We start from the raw sequence: 20,013 nt of genomic DNA, 5'->3' as shown, positions 1-20,013 counted from the left end.
ATTCTAATTTTAGGAAAAGACTAAGTCCTAAGCTTCTATGATCAGAGAAAACTTGTAGTGGTAAATATTAATCTTTGTTATATCCAGGAAATGTAGAGAGAGACTGGCATGTGTAAGTAGTTGGCAATGAGATTAGTTATGAAGAGCTGTGCAGGGCTTGCCAGCTGTGGGAGATATTCATTTCTCCTTTTTGTATAGAGGGATGCATTTTGCATCACTCTCTAACCTCAGATTTGGGGCTGTCTTCCAGTTTCCAATTATGATGGTTAATTGTCTGGGCAGCCTGCCTGTGGGTAGGTGTACACTGCAAAAACAAATGCTTTGTTCTTAACTCAGGTTAGTTAACTCGGGTTAAAATATCAGTGAAGACACAGTGCAAAGTTTTTAATTTGGGTTAGCAGCTTGAATTCAACCAGCTTTAACACAAGTTGCTAACCCAAGTTGACATGTCTTTGATGCTATTTTAACTTGACTTAGCCAATGTGGGTTAATTTGAGTGAAGAACACACCTTTTTTTGCAATGTAGACCATACCCACTGTTGCGGAGAGCATGCCTAATGCAGGCCTGAATAATGATAAAAGTATGACTCAATAAAACCCTAGAAAATACTGCCAGATGACAGTGGCTAGTGAGGTGGCAAGCTGAGACTACCTTCTACTTTGCAAACAGTTCTGCTGTTAACATTCTCTCATCCTGTTTACCTGCTTCATCTATGTGTTGTTTCTGGTTGTGACCTTAGCTTCTGAGCTCTCTAGGACAGGGACTGCCTTCCTGTTCCATGTTTGTATGGCACTTAGCAGAATGGGGCTATCATCCTGGCTGGGGCCCAGAGTCTGACTGACATGCCTGGACAACCAACCCCACACCTATAGTAGCACGCCCAAAGCTAAGACATTCAGATGTGCATCCAGGCCACACAAGTACTGTGTTTTGGGGAAGGTAAAGGAGTTGACTTCAAATAGCAAAAAAAGGCTCAGCCCCTTCACTTGCCCTTGAGAATGGGAAAAAAACAAAACGCTCTGCTTTGCTCCTCAGCAAGAGGGAGTGCAGCTGATCGGAAGTACCCAGCTTTATGGGGAGCAACCCACCAAAATCACTGCTATCAGCAACGGAAAGAGAAGCCAGTTCCCTAATCTAAGTAATCGCTACCCACAAACTGGAACGAGCAGATAGAGAGAAAAGTCAGCATGGCCTAATCTGTAGGGAGGGAACTCCCAGATTACACTGTCCAGTGGAAGACTGACTGTCAGCATCAGTCACTAAGCTTCTTGTGCACCAGGAGCTGCTTCCCTGCCAGCCTAGTTTATAATGAGACTTCAAAACTATGAGTACTGTGGTACTGCATGTAGGTGGTTAGGAAAGAGGAGAGTTCTGTGTGTGCACAGAAAGGTGGAGGTGCACAGAAATGAAGGAGCATGTCAGTACCATCATGTACCAAAATGATGGGCAGGCCAGAAACATCCATAGGATTATCTGTAAGTTTACTTTGCTTCAGTAAGCCTTATAGAGCTTCAACACCAGGAATATGCCAGCAACTCTAAAATTATGTAAAAATCTCAACTTGTGCTTGTCAAGTTTGTAAATGAACACTTACATTTACTATGGTGTATGTGAAAGGCAGTATTGTGGTGCTTTGGGAGAGGTTTTTGGAGGGAAGATTTATTTCCCTGACACTTAGTATGGGTGTAAGGTCCTGGGTTAAAGTTAGATCCTGACCGATCCTGTCAATTTTTGGACTCAAGCACCTTGTCCTCCCTTTCCTTCTCTTCCAACTCTGAATTCCACTGCTTAAAAGGAAAACAGTTTTCACCATCACAGTTAAATTTGGGGCAGGGGGAAACCCAGGCTTATCCCAATACAAAAATTTGAGCCTGGCTGCTGGATTCTGCAGTCCTTTTGTGTTCAGGGATTTATAACTTGGATGGGGGTGACAGGGAATGAGTCTGGATAAAAAGAATTGGAAAAAGTTAATGACTTCATTGTTGTTTTTATGGAGACATTCTGTTTCCTTCTGATTTCTTTCCCTCACAGTGAAGGACTCTGAAGAGTCATTGAAGATATAAGTGAGCAAATAGATGCCTCTCTTCACTTGTAAAATTGTTGACACAAAACATGCTTTCCCCACCCACAACTCTTTGGTCTTAGATACACTCCTGCAAACAACCAAGTATGACACTTCTAAACGAATGAAGTAGGAACTGGAGAGATATACAATGAAAGAGAACTGTGATGTGTGTATGCTCTTTACAATAGCACTTAAGGGGGAAAAACTGCATAAAACATGCATAAAAATGGGCTGAATTCTGCACTCTTTATTTGAGGAAAAAGTCTATTGATATCAATGGAAACTTTGCACAAGCAAGGACCCCAAAATTTAGCCCAACGTTTCTGGGTTTTTAGTAAAATGCTGTATATTTTCATAAGTTTGCCAGAGTGTGGCAGTGGTTACTTCAAGCTTATTCTCCATTCTAATTAGCATTCTTTCCCAACTCCAAATAAAATTAAAGAACATGTCTTAAAATGTTTTATTGCTTTATAAAGTTAAATACACAAATTAAGATGTTTTAGTAGAGTACTTACTGCTTCATAAAAAGAGTGAGCATTGACCTGTTCTGGCACACACGTTTGTTACTCAGATATTTCACAGCATACCTATCATTTCATCTCTGTTCTCTTTCTGAAATGGTGTACCAATTTAAATTGGCAGGTTTATTAGATTCCATCTCTTGGAGTTACTGAAATCCCTGTTATAATATCAATAGAACACTTTTATGATATTTCCAGTGAATAATTGCTGTGAAATGCTTCTTAAAAAGTAGTTTTCATTTGTATAAGCATTGAGAAAATAATAGTTGATTGTGGATTTTTGTATACAATGGTATGTAGCACTAGTTCTTCAGTTGTGGCTGAGATGTACACAGTATAACAGGTCAGGGGAGAGAAGCAGACAAGGTATAAAACCTCAGGCTTCAGATTGAGCCAATCTCAGGTTTAAAGCAGAGCAACTTCAGGGACACTAAGGGCCATCCCAGCAGCTGAGGAACACATTTTCCCTGCCCACATCCCGTGGACTGGGAGGGTTGTTGGGAAGCCTCTATAACAACTCTGTACTACCCCAGGATTCTTCTATAGTTGGGAAATCTTTAAGGGGCTAGATCTGCCATCTTTCTGGATGATTGTGGGATATGAAGCAGCCAGAGTGGGCACCAGGATCTGGCCCTATAATGTGGGGTGATGATTGCTCTCACTATATGCTTGATGCCTTTAATGGACTTCCAGTTCTTTGCCTAGGAGTTGTATCTCATTCCTTCATATGGGATTTGAAAACTGGCTGAAAACCCATTCCATAAATAAGCTGCATATTTTTTTTTCTTGGGTTGGTCCAATAATATTCCATAAATTCTGTATTTTAATTTGGAGAAGGAGCCTTCTCATGATTACTTCCTCCCCCTGTAGCATCTCCTGAAGCAGTGAGTCCTGTTGACCCCTTTCCTACCACCTTTTATCCCCATAACAAGGGAGGGCACTGTGCTGACCCCCACATCACCTACAGTGAAGTTTGTGCTTGCACTGGGAGCAAAAACATTTTCCATAGTTAAATGTAAAGCACATCTTCATTTTAATTGGTATTTTGAAAACAAATTTCTATGAATGCCAGCTGGGTGGGGTGATAAGGAGTCATACACTGCAGCCAAAGTTCCGGGTCAATTGTAACCCAGGGTAATTGTCTCCTTTGCCATCCTCTGTCTAAATTCTCTGTCATGCTTTTTAACTGTGTTACCCCACCATAATGTAGCATAAGCCCTTGCCATTAAGTCCTCATACTTGAACAAGGAAATACAACTCTCTCGCAAATTATGCTCGCATAACCGCAAAAGATTGTTCTTAAAATTTTGAAGCATCTTAGGTCTGCGGGGTTTGTTCTCATCTTTTTTTTTGTTCTTTTTGCCCCCTTTTTCTGTCTGTTGTTCCCTAAAGAGCCAGGTAAATAAATCCACAAACTCCCCCTTCCAAATCTTTTCCTTAACCTTTATAGACAGATGATTCCTGAGTGGCCAATCTGATGCTGCATAAGATCCAGAGTTCTTTCACTTAACTTTCTGGCCTGGTAGCTTCAAGAGGAAGATGGCAGGCCTGTAATCGAACTTTTGTCTCGTACATGATAGGTCAGAATAAACTATTGGGTCAATAAGCTGTCCCTATTACTGAACTTTTTAAGTGAGCCATTTAGTTGATTCAGAGAAGCTTTAGATTGACCAGAGTGATCTAAACTGTTCTTTCCAAATAAGAGCATGTAGTATTTACTTGGGAAAGTATCACTTATATAGAATAGCTCTAAGGATAGAAAAGAGATATTAAGCCCATTAAAAATGTCAGTATTCTGGGTTGAGATAACAAGGGAACTTTCAGATAAGATATGAGTAATGTAGTTGATTATGATTTTGACTAGGAATACTTTTTAAAAAAAAATTAAAAGAGCTTAGCAATTTGATCCTGGCCTCGCTTGTGTTGCTTATCAAAAGTGATATCACAAGGTGGTGGAATATGTAGCAGTGTTTGAGGTTTTTTTTTTTAAATTATTTAAAAAATATATTACTGTCATTGATAAGCCCTTCTTGGAACCATAGATGGAAATATTTCTTAACTTCTTTTTTTTTTCTTTGTTTTCCTAGTCTCTGGGACCAATCTTTCCAATCCACAGAAATATGCTGCTAGTAATGTTCTTGTGATTTCCTACTTTTGCTGCCCACGAGCCATAGTCCCTCAAGTGCAGTACCATGTAACTGTATATAGTAACCTTCAGTATGATCATTTCAGTGTCTGAGTAAACATTTACTTTGACATTCATTTCTGTAATCACTTTTTTAAAACTTTTCTCTCAATTCCTTGTATAACTTCAAGCCAATTAAATACAAAACTTTGTGCTCCAGTATTACTACAAGCTTCCCTAATGCAGTGACTTGCCAATTTTTACTTTATTGGTGTGATAAATTCGGGGGGAGAGGGGGCTTGTTTGTTTGTTTGTTTTTGGCATGGTATATAAAGAGAGAAAAATATATATGTATATTTTCTCCAGTAGGAGATCTTTTAGCAAACTTCATATTAGTATTCAAGTAGAAAAATGTGTGCACATTTTTTGGAATTTGAAGCTTTCAAACAGTAGCAGAAGTAGCTGTAAACATGTGTTTATATTTAATGCATACAGGTATTTACACTACCGTTAATGAATGCAAGTACTATTAAATATTACTCTTCAGCATGTGACATTTTAATAAAGCTTACATTTACGTTTATACTGTTTTTAATTTCTGATGTCTCACAGAATGAATTTCTTCCTCAGACATTACTCTGGAAAACGAAATTACTTCTGAATTCCTATTAACTTTAAGAACTGATACCTCAGGTTCCTCTCTTAGATCATTTGACCCAATAGAGCTTTTATGATTGGACAAGAGATTAATTTATCTCAAGGATTTAAAGGCTGGGACAGTATAAAATATGGATTTGTTGAATACAGCATTAACTATAACTTCAGGCAATATGTTCCAATGAACTTTACATAACCCCTTGATACCAACAAAGGAATTAGTTGTAAAATTTTCCAATCGGTTTCCTACTTTCATGTCCAGCCAGCGATAACACCGACAAAACTGAAGTACTAAGAAATTGCTTTTTAAAAATTAAACCCTAGGATCAGTCTGAGCGCTCCTAGGGGAATGTGTTTCACTGCAGTAATGATTAATAGAGCCTCTTAAGTGACAGAATATTCACCAGGAAGTTTTCACTAAATGAAATATTGACTCAGCCCTTCACCAGGAGAAACCCAGCTGGAAAAACCAGTGTTGAGATCCCATAGCTCGAAGATACACTACTTCCAGCATTAATCAACTTGATATGGAACTTTTTAAATGTATCATTATTCAACATTGGCTCTTCACTACAAGCTCAAGGCCAGTGTATCTAAAATGATCTTTATTTCAAGTATATTTTAGACAGTATTACATTTGCCATAACAAGCAGGGGGTGCGGGGTAATCTTTATATCTGCATCAAATAGCACTGCTGTTGTGAAGACTTTTGCCTATCTATGTTTTGGATAATGTAACTCAGCCATAGAAATTTGCTCGGATTTGAAACTTGGCATATATGATCTCAGCTAAGTAACATTCTTTTCTTTAAATATGGGGGCAGTCAAGGAATGCTCTGGATCTGAAGGATCATGTAATATAGTTTTAACTGATGGCAAGAGTGCCTATAGCGCATAATAGGCTTTCTTTAATGTGTGGTGTTAAATCTAAATAAAGGAAAAGCTAATTCAGATTTATTTAAAATTTTTTGTGTTAAGATGTAATACTTTACCAATTTAAGATTTTTTTTGCAGTTTGATATATTGAAAATAAGGAATATCAGACATAATACATATTGTATTGTCCTAAACAAATATTTAAAATATCATGATTTAATTGGTGAATAAAACACACATAAAAAGTGTTTTTAACATCTGTGTGCCAGATTATCCCTTACATGTGAAAGGACTGCTGAGGAAATTCATTAGCCCTCCCCCCTCTGCTTTCACTGGTTAACCTCCTTTCTTCTAAGATGGACTTCATGCTATGAAGGGCATTGTTAATCCCATAGTCTGTTAAATCAGATGATACACATTTCTGAATATTTTTTAAAATACATCTTTTAGAAAAGTAAAAAATGAATTCCAATAGCTATCTAAGGTGGGTGTTTTTTTTAAAGGGAGTGAATTAACCTAGTCCTGTTTTGTTTGAAGTCAGTGGGAGTTCCATTTAGGTATATACAGAAGCAGAGACCTATCACAGTGACTAGGATTGGAGCAGGAGTCATCTCTTAATTCTCATAAAAATGTGTGACTAACAACAGCACTAGAATTTGCTATAGTGCAAGCAAATTCCATGCTATTTTCCTCTCATTCCTGACTTGCAACATCCCTGCTGTTCCACATGGACTTTCCTGAGATTGCTAGTCAGGCTGAATTGTCTTGTTTTTGTTGTGTGTATAAATGGAGAGTGACCTGCATATTGCAATGCCATTTTCATTCACAGTCTATACAATGTCTCCAGATGTGTCAGGTCAGCCAGTGCTGCTTTATTTTTATATTTATGTTATTCCATCGTGATATAGTTTTTCTGTATTGCCTGCTAATCAGTTGCCTGTGTTTAAAACAAAACACAAAAATATTTCAGGTACTCATGGAGTTATTAATGATAATGGATTACATCCGGGTCCTTTTGAATCAGAGATTTTTGTCACTGATTTCAGTGTGGCCAGGATTTCACCCAGCATCTATATACCTACAAAGTATTAAGAATTGCTGCTAAGAAATGATTTCTCATGTTAATTTTGTGGTTTCCATAAGAGTAAATTTTGCTAGTAATAAACCGTAAATAAATATCAAATAAGGTATAGTAATTTTATGTAAACATTTTCACGTATACCAAAATGTTTTTAGTAAAATAACATACTTAAAGGTCAATCTCTTTATGTAGTTGTGATGGGGATTTCTGACTTTGGATTCTAAAATGCAAGATTTTCCATAATGCTAATAATGGATTGTTCTCTCCTCTTTTAAAAGGTGTTCCCTACTTAAAATACTTCCTAGTTTGCAGTTTCTTAATGGTGAAAACCTAAATTCTCTTGCAAAGCTCTCAACTGAAAGAATCAAAGAGTCAAAACCAGGAAGCTTTTTGAAATTTTGTCAAGCCCAGATTGAAGAAATTGACTTAATAAAAAAGAAGACCACTGAACAAGGGTAGATATCCAAAATCTTTTTATGCAAATATAATTATTTTCAAAAGCATGCTTTTGGAAATGTTATGTCTTTAGTATACTTCCTCATTGTTTTCCTGTATTTTACTTAATTTATATTCCCAGACAAAAAATTAAGTTAAGAATGAGAGTATATATCAGTAATTTAAACATAAATAACATTGCAATGATGATATAATTATCCTCAAAATAAGCTTACAAAACCAGGTCAGAGTTAAGGTTAAACTTGAGAGATCCAAACATGTTAAGGCCTTCAAACAAGCTTAAGTCTATCCTCTAAGGGCTGATTCAGTCAATACATTTTAGTATTTGTGGCCCAAGATTAGATTAAATTGATTTTTGTTAAAGGCACATTGAGATTTTTTTTCCCATATTAGTTTTTCTTGGGTGTGTTGATGATACTCCAAGTGATTGGAGGTACATAGGTAAAGCTCTAAGTTTTTATAAGGGAAGACTGTGGTCTTCAAAGTCTCTCATACCTCCAGACTTGATACTGTGGTAAATTGTTGAGCAGCTGTCCTGTGGTAAATTTTTCTTAAATAAATTTATGAGATTGAGATTTTCTTGCAAGGAGATAAGGTAGAAGTATGGAGAAAATATCTTCCCTAGAATCACTTTAGAAAAGATAACATAAAGCAGGTAATAATGAGGCAGGTAACATTACTTAACAAATTAATTGGTCTTGGGCCAACCAAAAGTTTCCCGTTCGATCATTATTAATTTAGTTCTGATGCATATTCCAAGAAATGGATATATCAATGCAAATAATTAAATTGTCTAGCACTGAAATGTCAAGTCCTTTTAGAAACCAAGAAGCTGGTCACTGTGTGTGTGTGTGTGTGTGTGTGTGTGTGTGTGTGTGTGTGTGTGTGTGTACGCTTGCATGTAAGCGTATGCATAAATAAAATGTACAGTATTTGTTTAACAGGCATTCTCCTACTATATATGTTGCATAAACAGCTTTTTTCATTTTTTCAAATTTGTTACAAGTTTTATTTTTGCACGGGTTTTTTTATGTTTGCTTTATTTTGATAAGGGATCTTATTTGGGCTTTTGTTGTGCTGATTAGTCTCTGGAATCGCTCAGTGTTTTCATTCTTGGGCAACATCTACATTTCCGGGATGAGACCTTCATGCATTGTCTGTAGTGATTGTCCTATTCCTTACGAGGGGTTACAGATTTTGTTAACATAAAATATTTGTGATATGAATTCTGAACTGCATATTATTACAATAAGGCATCTTAAAATATCCCATACAAAATATCTATTTGTTTTTTAGCTATTTATTGGAAACATACTTTTGTGTATATTTATAAAATTATACCAAAATCCACGATCTGTGTTTCTCATTCCGTTCATGAGTTCTTTGGTATCATGCATAGGGATAGAGGCTTCAGTTCAGGAAAGTACTCAAGCCTGTGCTTAACTGTAAGTGGGTGAATATTTCCACTAAAGTTAATGGGACTACACATATGCTTGAAGTTAAGTGCTTGCTTAAGTGCTTTGCTGAAACAGGCCCAGATAAATCAGAAAACTGTAAATCTTTCCAAGCCTTTCTGTGACATATTAGCAGAAAGGCTTGGAAATGTTCTGGGTTTTTTTGCAGAGATATTCTCACTTCTTCTTCAAGTGCTTGCTCATGTTGATTCCAATTAGGTATGTGTGCACTGCGTGCTCAGTAAGCAGAAGGTTTTTCTCATAGCAGTACTCATGAGGTAGACTCGGGGCCCCCTAGAGTTACACCTCTATGACACTGTATATAGGGCCTTGCCGACCCACCCCCACTTCAGTTCCTTCTTACCGTCTGTGACAGTTAGCCAGAATACTCATTCTCTCTTGCTTTGGCAAGCTTTCTTCCTAGTAGTCTTCAGACTGTTTTTTCTGTAAATAGTTAGACCAGTAGTTAGTAGTTGTAGTTAGTTTAGTCATTATATAGTTAGAATTCCATTAGGGAATTGTTCTGGGGGTACCCCCCATTCCACTCATCCACAAGATGCTACTCAAGATTCAGAGGGACGAAGCCTCTGTAATGTTGATAACTCCATATCAGCATTGGTACACATCTCTTCTGGAGCTGTCAGTGGAAACTCCAATCACTCTACCAAAAAGAAAAGGAGTACTTGTGGCACCTTAGAGACTAACACATTTATTTGAGCATAAGCTTTCGTGAGCTACAGCTCACTTCATCGGATGCATTTCACGAAAGCTTATGCTCAAATAAATGTGTTAGTCTCTAAGGTGCTACAAGTACTCCTTTTCTTTTTGCGAATACAGACTAACACGGCTGCTACTCTGAAACCAATCACTCTACTGTTTCTCCTGGACCTGATAACACAGGACCGCGGCCGACTTCAGCACCCCAACCTTGAATCTCTCCACTTCATGGCTTGGAAGCTCCAGGGCTAAACCCGATGGAGCTTGCTGATCCATTTAGGGAAGTCCTCCTTGGCAGTAGGAAACCATCTACTAGGGCCACTTATTGACCCGAATGGAAGAGATTCACAATTTGGTCATCGCAGAAACACACGTCTTCTGCGCACTCGACAATACCTTGTATCTTGAACTTCTGCACCTGAAGCAGCAAGGGCTTTCTATGCCATCAGTAAAAGTCCGCTTGGCTGCCATTTCCGCCTTTTATCCAGATGTGGCAGGCCAGTTGGTCTTCACCAACTCAATAGTTGGATGCTTCCTTAAAGGACATGAGAGGCTATACTTTCAAGTACAATAACCGATCTTTGCCTGGGACCTTAACCTGGTTCTTTCCAGAGTATTGAGGCCCCTCTTTGAGCCACTAGTGACGTATTATTTCTACTAGAAATGTTCCCTTTCATGAGAGACAGAGCAAAAAGCATTTGCCAGGAGTGTATCCAAGATTAAGGCCCTAACATCTGAACCTCCTTACACAGCCTTCTATAAGGACAAGATTCAGCTTCAGCCTGCACCCGGCTTTCCTACCAAAGGTCATCTCCCAGTTTCACGTTAATCAGGACATTTTTTTACAATCTTTTACCCCAAGCCACATGTGAACAGCCGGGAACAAAGACTTCACTCTTTGGGTGTTCGCCAGGTGTTAGCCTTCTATATTGAACAGACAAAGCTGTTTCAAAAATCTACTCAGCTGTTCATCACAGTAGCAGACAGAATGAAGGGGCTCCCGGTCTCTTCTCAGATAATTTCTTCATGGATTACCTCAATTATCGGGACGTGCTTCGATCTGGCGAAAGTACCTGCCACATGCTTACAGCACACTTCATGAGGGCGCCGGCATCTTCAGTGGCATTCCTGGCCCAGGTCCCAACCCAGGAACTTTTCAGGGCTGTGATGTGGTTTCCCTTGCATTATGCCGTTACTTAGCAGGCTAGGGACAATGCAGCCTTCAGCAGAGCGGTGCTTCATGAGCTCTGACCCATGAACCCATGAGCTCCGACCCTTCCTCTGAGTTCCTGCTTGGAAGTCACCTAATTGGAATCGACATGAGCAAGCACTTGAAGAAAAAATGGTTACCTACCTTTCATAACTGTTGTCCTTTGAGATGTGTTGCTCATGTCCTTTCCAAGACCCACATGCCTACCCCTCTGTCGGAGCAAGTCCGGCAAGAAAGAACTGAAGTGGTGGCAGCTCGGCAGGGCCTATATATAGCGCCATGGAGATGCGACGCCAAGGGGTGCCTCAGCTGACTTGACGGGTACTGCTACCGGAAAAACCTTCTGGCTATTGTGCACACAACATGCACACCCCTAATTGGAATGGACATGAGCAACACATCTTGAAGAACAACAGTTACGAAAGATAGGTAACTGTTTTTTCTATATGTGATAGTCATTATATCCTAAATGGAGTATCTATCCCAGGGGCTGGCAAACTTTTTGGCCTGTCGGCCACACTGGGTTTCCGAAATTGTATGGAGGGCTGTGCCTCCCCTAACAGCCAGGTGTGGCGTGGCCCCTGCCCCCTATCCAACTCTTCCCTCCCTCCCCCCTGCTTCTCACCCCCGATGGGACCCCTGTTCCATCCATCCTTCCCTGTCCCCTGACCGCCCCCAGACCCCCCGCCCCTGACTGCCCCCTACTGCCCCATCCAACCCCTCCTCTCATTCCTGACTGTACCCCTGGGACCCCTGCCTCATCCAACCACCCCTTCTCTCATTCCTGACCGCCCCGAAATCCCTGCCCGACTGCCCCCCATCGCCCCAGCAACCCCCCTCCTTCCTGACTGCCCCCCATTCAACTCCCGTTCTCCGACCTCTAACCGCCCCAAGCCCTATCCATACCCCCGCCCCCTGACCACCATCCAAACTCCCCTGCCCTCTATCCAACCTGCCCTGCTCCCTTCCCCCTACCGTGCTGCCTGGAGCTCCGGTGGCTGGCGGCGCTACAGCCGTGCCACCCAAAGCACCAGGACAGGCAGTCATGCCGCCCGGCTGGAGCCAGCCATGCTGCCACACAGCACAGAGCACTGGGTCAGGCTGCAGCTCTGCAGCTGTGCTGCCTGGCAAGACCTCGCAGCCCCACGCCCAGAGCATTGCGCCGGCGGGACAGTGAGCTGAGGCTGCGAGGGAGGGGGGACAGCAGGGGAGGGGCCGAGGGCTAGCCTCTCAGGCCAGGAGCTCAGGGGACGGGCAGGAGGGTCCTGCAGGCCGGATGTGGCCCGAGGGCTGTAGTTTGCCCACCTCTGGTCTATCCTCTTCTGTTTCAAATTATATGTACATATTATGCGGGCTTGCAGTGGAAGAATCACCTCATCAAGAATCAACTTTGTCCTACCTTAACAACCTTTTTAACTAGTAACACTTTTCTTCTTTATTGTGTGAGTTCAGTATTCGAGGTTTTTAGTTTCTTTTTAACCTTTATCTGTAACAAACTCTGCAGATGAGGCCTGTAGAAGGTCCATTTAGTTTGTGTTTACAGTTCATTTTGTCTGACCATTCCTGGGTTCTAGGTCATATTGCCCTGATTACTTTTCAGGCTCTAGTATTTAGATTTATTCTTATTTTATGTGTCCAGGTTTCTCTTCGGTTTCCAGAACATATTCACACTGCATGCTCTTATTCTTACAGCACACAGTGAGATTTTTCACATCTTCATAGCCAGCTGTGTTTTTAATTGTGATTCTTGACTTCTGTTTTGCAGATGAAGCACTGATGCTTCCTTACCAGTTTATCATTTGAAGCAATGTCTCCTTGTTAAAAAATTTGCCAACTACTTATTTACCTTGTAGAGAATTTTATAGTGTCCTCAACTGTGGATCTATAACTGGTACTTCAGTAAGCAAATCACTTTTCTGCAAAGTGACTAGAGACACTTAGGACTGCTTCAGCCCTCAATGAGGATGGGAATCAATTGCAGGTGTACTGGGGGAGGATACAAGAAAATTCTAAAGCTATGGCGGTTCCTGCCATAATATAGCATTATGCACCCAAAATTTTGGATATATTTGAGAAGAGCGATTACAAGTAGATAATTCTCATGTCCAAATTTTGTTTCACAAATATTCTTTAGTTTAACTATCTTCTGTTGTCAATGATATCTGAAGGTCCTTTAAAAATTTGATCCTTAGTAATTTTTAAATTTAAACTTGTAAATTGGAAATGAATGAAATAACTCTTATGAAATTTGGTTCAAAAAGTATTCACTTGGGTTACAAACTCGTATATTATATTTTTTGGCCCAGAGCACATTTTATGGATGATTTAAAAACCATTGAAAAGTGTACTTAAAAAAACACACTCAAAAAACCCCCTAAACAAAACATACCTACATAAGCCTAAACAGCACAGCTATTATACTTACATACTGTGATACTTTCTCCAAGTTGACTGAGTTAATGTAACATTGAATAAGAACAGACTGAAAAAAGAGCAAGCTTCTTGTCTGTTTCACATCTCACTAAGTTATGAGCCCCTGTAGGTACGACCTCAGCTATGTAATCTGCCAAAAGTAATCACTGGTTGGTTCTTTAATCCATGTTTCATATACCACTGCTGCTCAAATAAATTGTCTGTGCAGTTTCTGCTTTCAAATGCCTTGTTTTTACCATGCTTAAGAATTATGTTTTTTTAAAAATTAAATTTCTGTATTCTAATAATGCCTGTCATGTAATCTTTTGATACTTACTCATAAATAGCTATATTAAGAAATACAACACTTCAGTTTCAGTAATAGATACTGATGGAAGTTGAAAACCTTATAAATAGTAACTATTTAAAATAGTGAAAATGACAGGAAAGCTCTGTTATAGGAATGTGAAAGGAAGAAATATAAACAGTGAACTCTTTTATGTATCTGTAAAGGATTTTTGTACTTTGTAGTTGAAGAATAATGATACTTCTACATGTTTCCTCTATGCAGAATTATTTTAATACACAATTACAAATAGAATCTAATGTAATATCTGAGAGTAGAGTCTCCATATACTGTTTGTCACAACTCCTCATATTTCTTTTAAACACAGAATTGTGTAATAATTCTTTATTAAAGCGACATACACTGAATACTGAAACCTGATATAATTTATGTTTGGGAAAGTAAGTCATTCTACACTATCAGGCATTCTGATGCATTATTAGTGTCTATATTGCCAGCATTGACAAAAAGGGTGCTTTTAAATATGTACTTGTAGGATAAAGATTCAGATAAGAATAAGATATTTTTGCCAGAGCATTACTAATGCCTACATGTATTTTTGCAAAACTGCAATCTAGCATGTTAGGCAAAGTCTTTGATGGCTTGTCAGTAATAGTAGTAGTAGTAATAAAGTCCATTTGTTCCGGGCTGAACACTGGTGACATCATAGCAGAATTTTCAGAAGCCTTTTCAATCCATCGCTAACTTCACACATACAGCAGCTGAACTTCTAGTGATCTCCTGCAAATCATCTATCCATCTTCTCACTGGTTGTCCTTTACTATAATGATCCATAACTATTCCTTTCATGATAATTTGTTCAAGGGTATTTTCATCTCTGTCTCTGATTTGATCAAAATACACCTCTATCCCGATATAACGCTATCCTTGGGAGCCAAAAAATCTTACCATGTTATAGGTGAAACTGCGTTAAATCAAACTTGCTTTGATCCACTGGAGCGTGCAGCCCCGCCCCCCTGGAGCGCTGCCTTACCACGTTATATCCGAATTCATGTTATATCAGGTCGAATTATATCGGTGTAGAGGTGTATATAAGCTTGCACCTGTTGATTTCCAAAAGTCAAATCTGCTTCTCTCTGATAATATTTCTAATGTAAGTGCTTTTCTTTTCTGTCCAGGAGATGCACAAGAATCTTCACTAGTACCACATCTTAAAGGCTTCAGTTTTCTTTTTGCCTGCAGCATTAGTTTCCAAGGATTCATATCCATAAGTAACTAAGTTCACCAGTGGACCTTTCATGCATTTTGAGATGCCACAGTTTTTCCACATTTTCAGATAGAGACTGCGGCTGAGTGATCCATCTGTAATCATCTTCCAATTTCTTTGGAGCAGCCTTCTTGGTTGGATATGTATGATATCCAGATAATGAAATTAATCGACAGCCTGTGCTGTACAGTTAATTGCAATGTCTGCTTGTATCCTATTGTTATTGTTCATGTCAAAATTCATGAATATAAGTTTTTCCACTTTCAGGAATAGTATATAGTCCTCACTAACTACTTTTACAGACTAACATTCATTTCATTGTATCAATGGTTGCATCAAAGAGCATCATATCATCGGCAAATCTGAGGTCAGTTAAGAAGTGTGCACCAATGGAAATCTCAGCTTCTTCCACTTTATCAAAACTGTCCAGATCTTGTCTCATAATAAATTCTGTGTACATAGTGAAAAGACTTGGGGGCTGAATACACGCTACCCAATGGAAAAACACTGGCTGTTGCCTGCTGCTGTTAGCATCATGGTCTGCTGTTGATTGTAGAGATTTGGAATGAGTTCAGTGACATATTTTTGGAATTCCCATATCCTCCAGTATCCTCTAGAAACTGATATGTTGGATGGCATCAAATACTTTGGAGTAGTCAGTAAAACACATAATCAGTGGGTGATTATACTCCCTGCATTTTTCATGATATGAGATATTCATAATTTGATCACGTCCCTCTCTGAAACCAACTTCTTGTGGTGGTAGTTCTGTTTCTATCATTCGCTTCTTGCAATCCTGAATTATGTAGAACAGCACTTTATATGAATGTGATATTAGGGAGATGTTACAATAGCTACTGCAATCTGTTGTATCCCATTTCTTTGGTAAGGACAGAAAGAGTCTCTTCATCCAAGTCATCCAGCCAGTTTTTAGTCATTTGTATCGCAATACAAGATTTCTGTACGAGATCAATACCATGGTCAACAATAATTTTTAACAATTCTGTTGGTTGGTTATCTACCCCTCATGCTTTCTCAGGTTTCATTTTCATAATAGCATGCACTGTTTTGGACTGATGACTGTAGCTCCATACTCTCTTTTCTGACATCCTGTATTGTAAATGGCTTTGATTGGGCATACGGATTATCACACAATCTCTCCAGTTGCATTTGATATAGTCACTTTCAATAATCTGCCATCATAATCTTTTATTACACTCAGTTGTGGGGAAAATGTTTTAGAAAGAAGTCTGACAACTTTGAACATACCTTTTGTATTATTACTCTCTTTACAATTTATAATCCTCACATTTTGCCCTGAAGTAGTCACTTTTGTCTTGTCTGCTCTGCCTTTGAATCTGTCTGCTCAATTCCTTGTGTTCTTTCCTGTATTCCTCAGTCTTCAGTCCACTCTCTTTGACTCAGTGAAAAAACAGTGCAAGATCAAACACCTTTTCAGTCAACCATGGTGTGGTCCAACACTGATTTTTTTAGAATGTGTGCTTTGGCAGCTTTGAGCATGATGGTTTCATTTTAATCCAAGTTCATTCAGGTTTTTCTCTTTTCACCTATGACAATGACTCAAACCTGTTCTATATAGAAGTCTTGTAGTATTTTAATTGATTTTGAACAAGACCATACATAGTGGACCTGCCAAACAGCTTATCTTTTTCAGTTTTAATTTTATGTTTGAGGCTAAGAGTTGATGGTCTGACCTGCAGTCTGCATTCAGGAAAGCCTTTGTCCATTGACCACTCAATCGCAATCATCCCTGTATCATTACATAATCAGTTTCGTTCTTTGTCACTCTGTTAGGTGACCTCAATATATAAACATCTAGGATGGTGACTGAAAATGGGGTTTGTAATGACCAGATGGTTAGAGCAGCAGAATTTGATTAAGTACCTGTAGCAGGGTGGTCACTCCATTCCTCCCTGGAAGGGCAAAAAGCATCCTGGGAGATGGCTATGGGATAGAAAAGCAGGGCTGATGGGGAAAGCAGCCACAGCTGTAGCCAGTGCAATCAGGGCCCAGCTGGCCCTTATAAGAGGGCAGTGGGCCAGAAGCTGAGACAGTCTCTCTCTAGAGGTTGAGAGGGAGGGCCCTGACTGCTGGGAGCTGAGCAGGGTACCTATCTGTGGAGCAGGGCTGGGGAAAGGCCAGAGGAGCTGGGGAGCTCCGGCCTGAGAAACCCACAGGCTGCAGGCTTTGATGAAGGCCTAGGAAAAGGGTACTGGGCAGCCCAAGGGTAGGCAGAAGCAGCAGGTCCAGAGTGCCGATGATGAGTGGTAATTATACTGCAGTCTGCCCCAGGGAGCAAATCTTCCAGAATTTGCTGCACTAGACGCTCCTAACCACACTAAAATTTTCAGTAAAATAGATACCCCAGTACGTATTTCAAACCTAAAGTCTGAAAACTGAGAAAAAATAATTTTCTAATCAAGCTACTGGCTTAGTAAAATAAACAAACTAATGTGTGTTCGTGTATTCAAGATACTGGAAAAATAAAGAGGGGAAAAAGAAATAATTTAAGAATATTATAAATTGGCAATTAAAGCGGAAGTAATTTAGTACTCAGTGTTCACAATGTTATGAGTGTGCTAAACTCATCCAATACGTGGTTTATGTACTTTAGAAAATAAAGGCATGCTTGATTTAAAAATATAATTCCAATTGTCTAAAATAAATGTAACTGCATTTTTATCTTTCTTCAGAAATGCTTCTTCCTTGAATGCTGCACAGAGTCAGTGCTGGTATTTTAAGGAGCTGATGAAACTTAGTAATGAACACCGATGTGCACATGAATACGGAGACCTAAACATTGCTGACAGAGATGAACCAGAAGCACAGCAAGATCATTTGAAGCAAACAGCCACCGACAGGCTACAGCAAAATAACCTCTTTATCACTGGTGCAAAGGAAAATAAGCAGGGCTTGTTGAATCCTTCTGAAAGATGGATTACTACAGGCCACATTCGGCCTATGTTCATTAATTCCTCCATACCTGTGCCTCAAAAAAAAAGTAATCAAGAGTACAAAATAAAGAAGAAAAGTACTGAATGTTGCATCAGTCACAAAGGGGAGCACAAAGATAACAGTAAAATATCAACCCCAACTACAAGAAACGCATTCAGAGAGACAGTCATTGCAAGTAATGAGGGAGAGAATCTCCAATATGTTGAGAACAGTGTGGAAAAGTAAATGTCAAATATTTGCCATAAAAACCCAGTTCCATTTCTGCATAATCGTAATATAGAAAGTTAGTTTTCAAAATAGTTTCCAATGGGATACAAACTTACAAGTATTATGTTCTATTAAAGGCTTGTCTACACAGCAAGTTACCGTGCTGTGAATCTACGGCGCGGTACGGTATTGCCATGGAGCAGCATCCTGGGTGGACCACAGAGAAAGTCCTGGAGTGTGGCTTAGCATTCTTCTACTTCAAAGTGCAGTATGCTATATATTACACACAGGCTTTCTGTGCATTAACTTGCCATGTAGACAAACCCTTTGTCTTTTCTGTTCACCTCCTATGTACTTTTTTAATAAGAAGTTTTAACTCTTATTGTCCCCGCATCATGGTTAAAATCCATATCCTTTATGCAGGATAGTTCTGTGATATTTTGTCAGTGATTGCATTTTAAAAATATTTTAAAAATGTATTCAAATTGAAAACTGTGTGAAAAGTAAGGAGAAAATTTTTAAAAATATGACTTCTATCTAACTTTTCCTTTCTTGGTACTAAATACATGAATCCTCTCCCTAATTGTATACAACAATAGTGTAGAGATTTTTTTACCATTGTTAGTAAGATTTTTTTTTTTCTGAATTTTCATTAGGGCTCAGTCCTAATCTGTGCTGAGTTTACAGTTGAGCAGGTGGGAGGGAAAGGTGATGTTAAAGCTATTTCCTCCATTCTCCTGACCCTGGGCCAATCACATGCAGTTGTGCTGACTGAAGAGCCAACTATCTGTCCTGCCCTTGGCATTTCCAGCCTGCCTCTTTCCATCTCATACAAGAGGGGTTGGGGAGCATAGAGCCAGCTACACTTGATTTGTGCCACCTAAGGATTCTCCTGTGTGAAGTGGAATGCTCTGTTGCTGTTTAGGGCAGATTTCTAGCTGCTTTGTAGTGACTCCAGCTACACAGGTAGAACAGGAGGTGAAGATTTGGTCCTATGTACATAAGAGTTCCGGTATGACAAGGTGTCCAGTTTAAAAAATACACTGTACATGTACAAGCCTGGGGTACATTGTGAGGGGCAACACTGAAAGGTATGTTCCTTCAGTTTCCTTAGAAGTACAATATGCAGACAGCATTCCCTGTGTTTTGAGGTTTTTTGTTTTTGGTTGTACGTGGGAATCGATTAATTTATTATTAATGTATTTATTGAGAAGGACTGCAGAATTCACAATGGACTCCAGTGGAGATGAGCGGGACCATAGTAGCCCATTATGAAACCTCAGTGTTTTTGAAAATCTAAATCCTTTTCTAAATGTTGCATTTAAAGTTTTTTAGTTAATCTTCTAATATAAATATTTCAGGAATTCTGCTGTTGGAAAGCCATCATCTTAACTGTGAGTTGTACCCAGTGGCATTGGAACATTTTTTTTTATAGTGGAGGTGCTGAAAGCTATTGGGCAAAATTTTAAACCCTATATATGATAGAAACTACTTCAAATCAGGGTGCTACTGCACCCCCAACATCCTTGGTTCCCCACCCCTGGTTGTGCTTGCTCATCAGTACTTAAGCAAGGATTTAAAATATACTTTTTTGTGGTGATATCAATTATTTTTAAAAATTTCCCAAGTATTTTCTTAAAAGTTAAGATTTTTAAAAAGCCACATATTTTCCATTTAATATT

The 20,013-nt window shown here is 39.2% G+C and overlaps 1 protein-coding gene across 4 annotated transcripts in view; it reads left to right on the top strand.

The window, feature by feature from the left end:
- LRRIQ1 (leucine rich repeats and IQ motif containing 1) overlaps positions 1-20,013 on the top strand; it is a 170,107-nt gene that overhangs the window by 48,005 nt on the left and 102,089 nt on the right. For all 4 annotated transcript variants that reach the window (XM_043492630.1, XM_043492650.1, XM_043492639.1 and 1 more), the window contains 2 exons: positions 7,604-7,780; positions 17,863-18,345. In XM_043492630.1, the coding sequence (XP_043348565.1) occupies positions 7,604-7,780; positions 17,863-18,345 (660 nt within the window). The remainder of the gene's footprint in view (positions 1-7,603; positions 7,781-17,862; positions 18,346-20,013) is intronic.

The sequence above is a fragment of the Dermochelys coriacea genome, chromosome 1, assembly GCF_009764565.3.
Source record: "Dermochelys coriacea isolate rDerCor1 chromosome 1, rDerCor1.pri.v4, whole genome shotgun sequence".
NCBI classification, from domain to species: Eukaryota; Metazoa; Chordata; order Testudines; family Dermochelyidae; genus Dermochelys; species Dermochelys coriacea.
The sequence above is the reverse complement of the archived record's forward strand: the minus strand, read 5'-3'. Positions and strand labels throughout refer to the sequence as shown.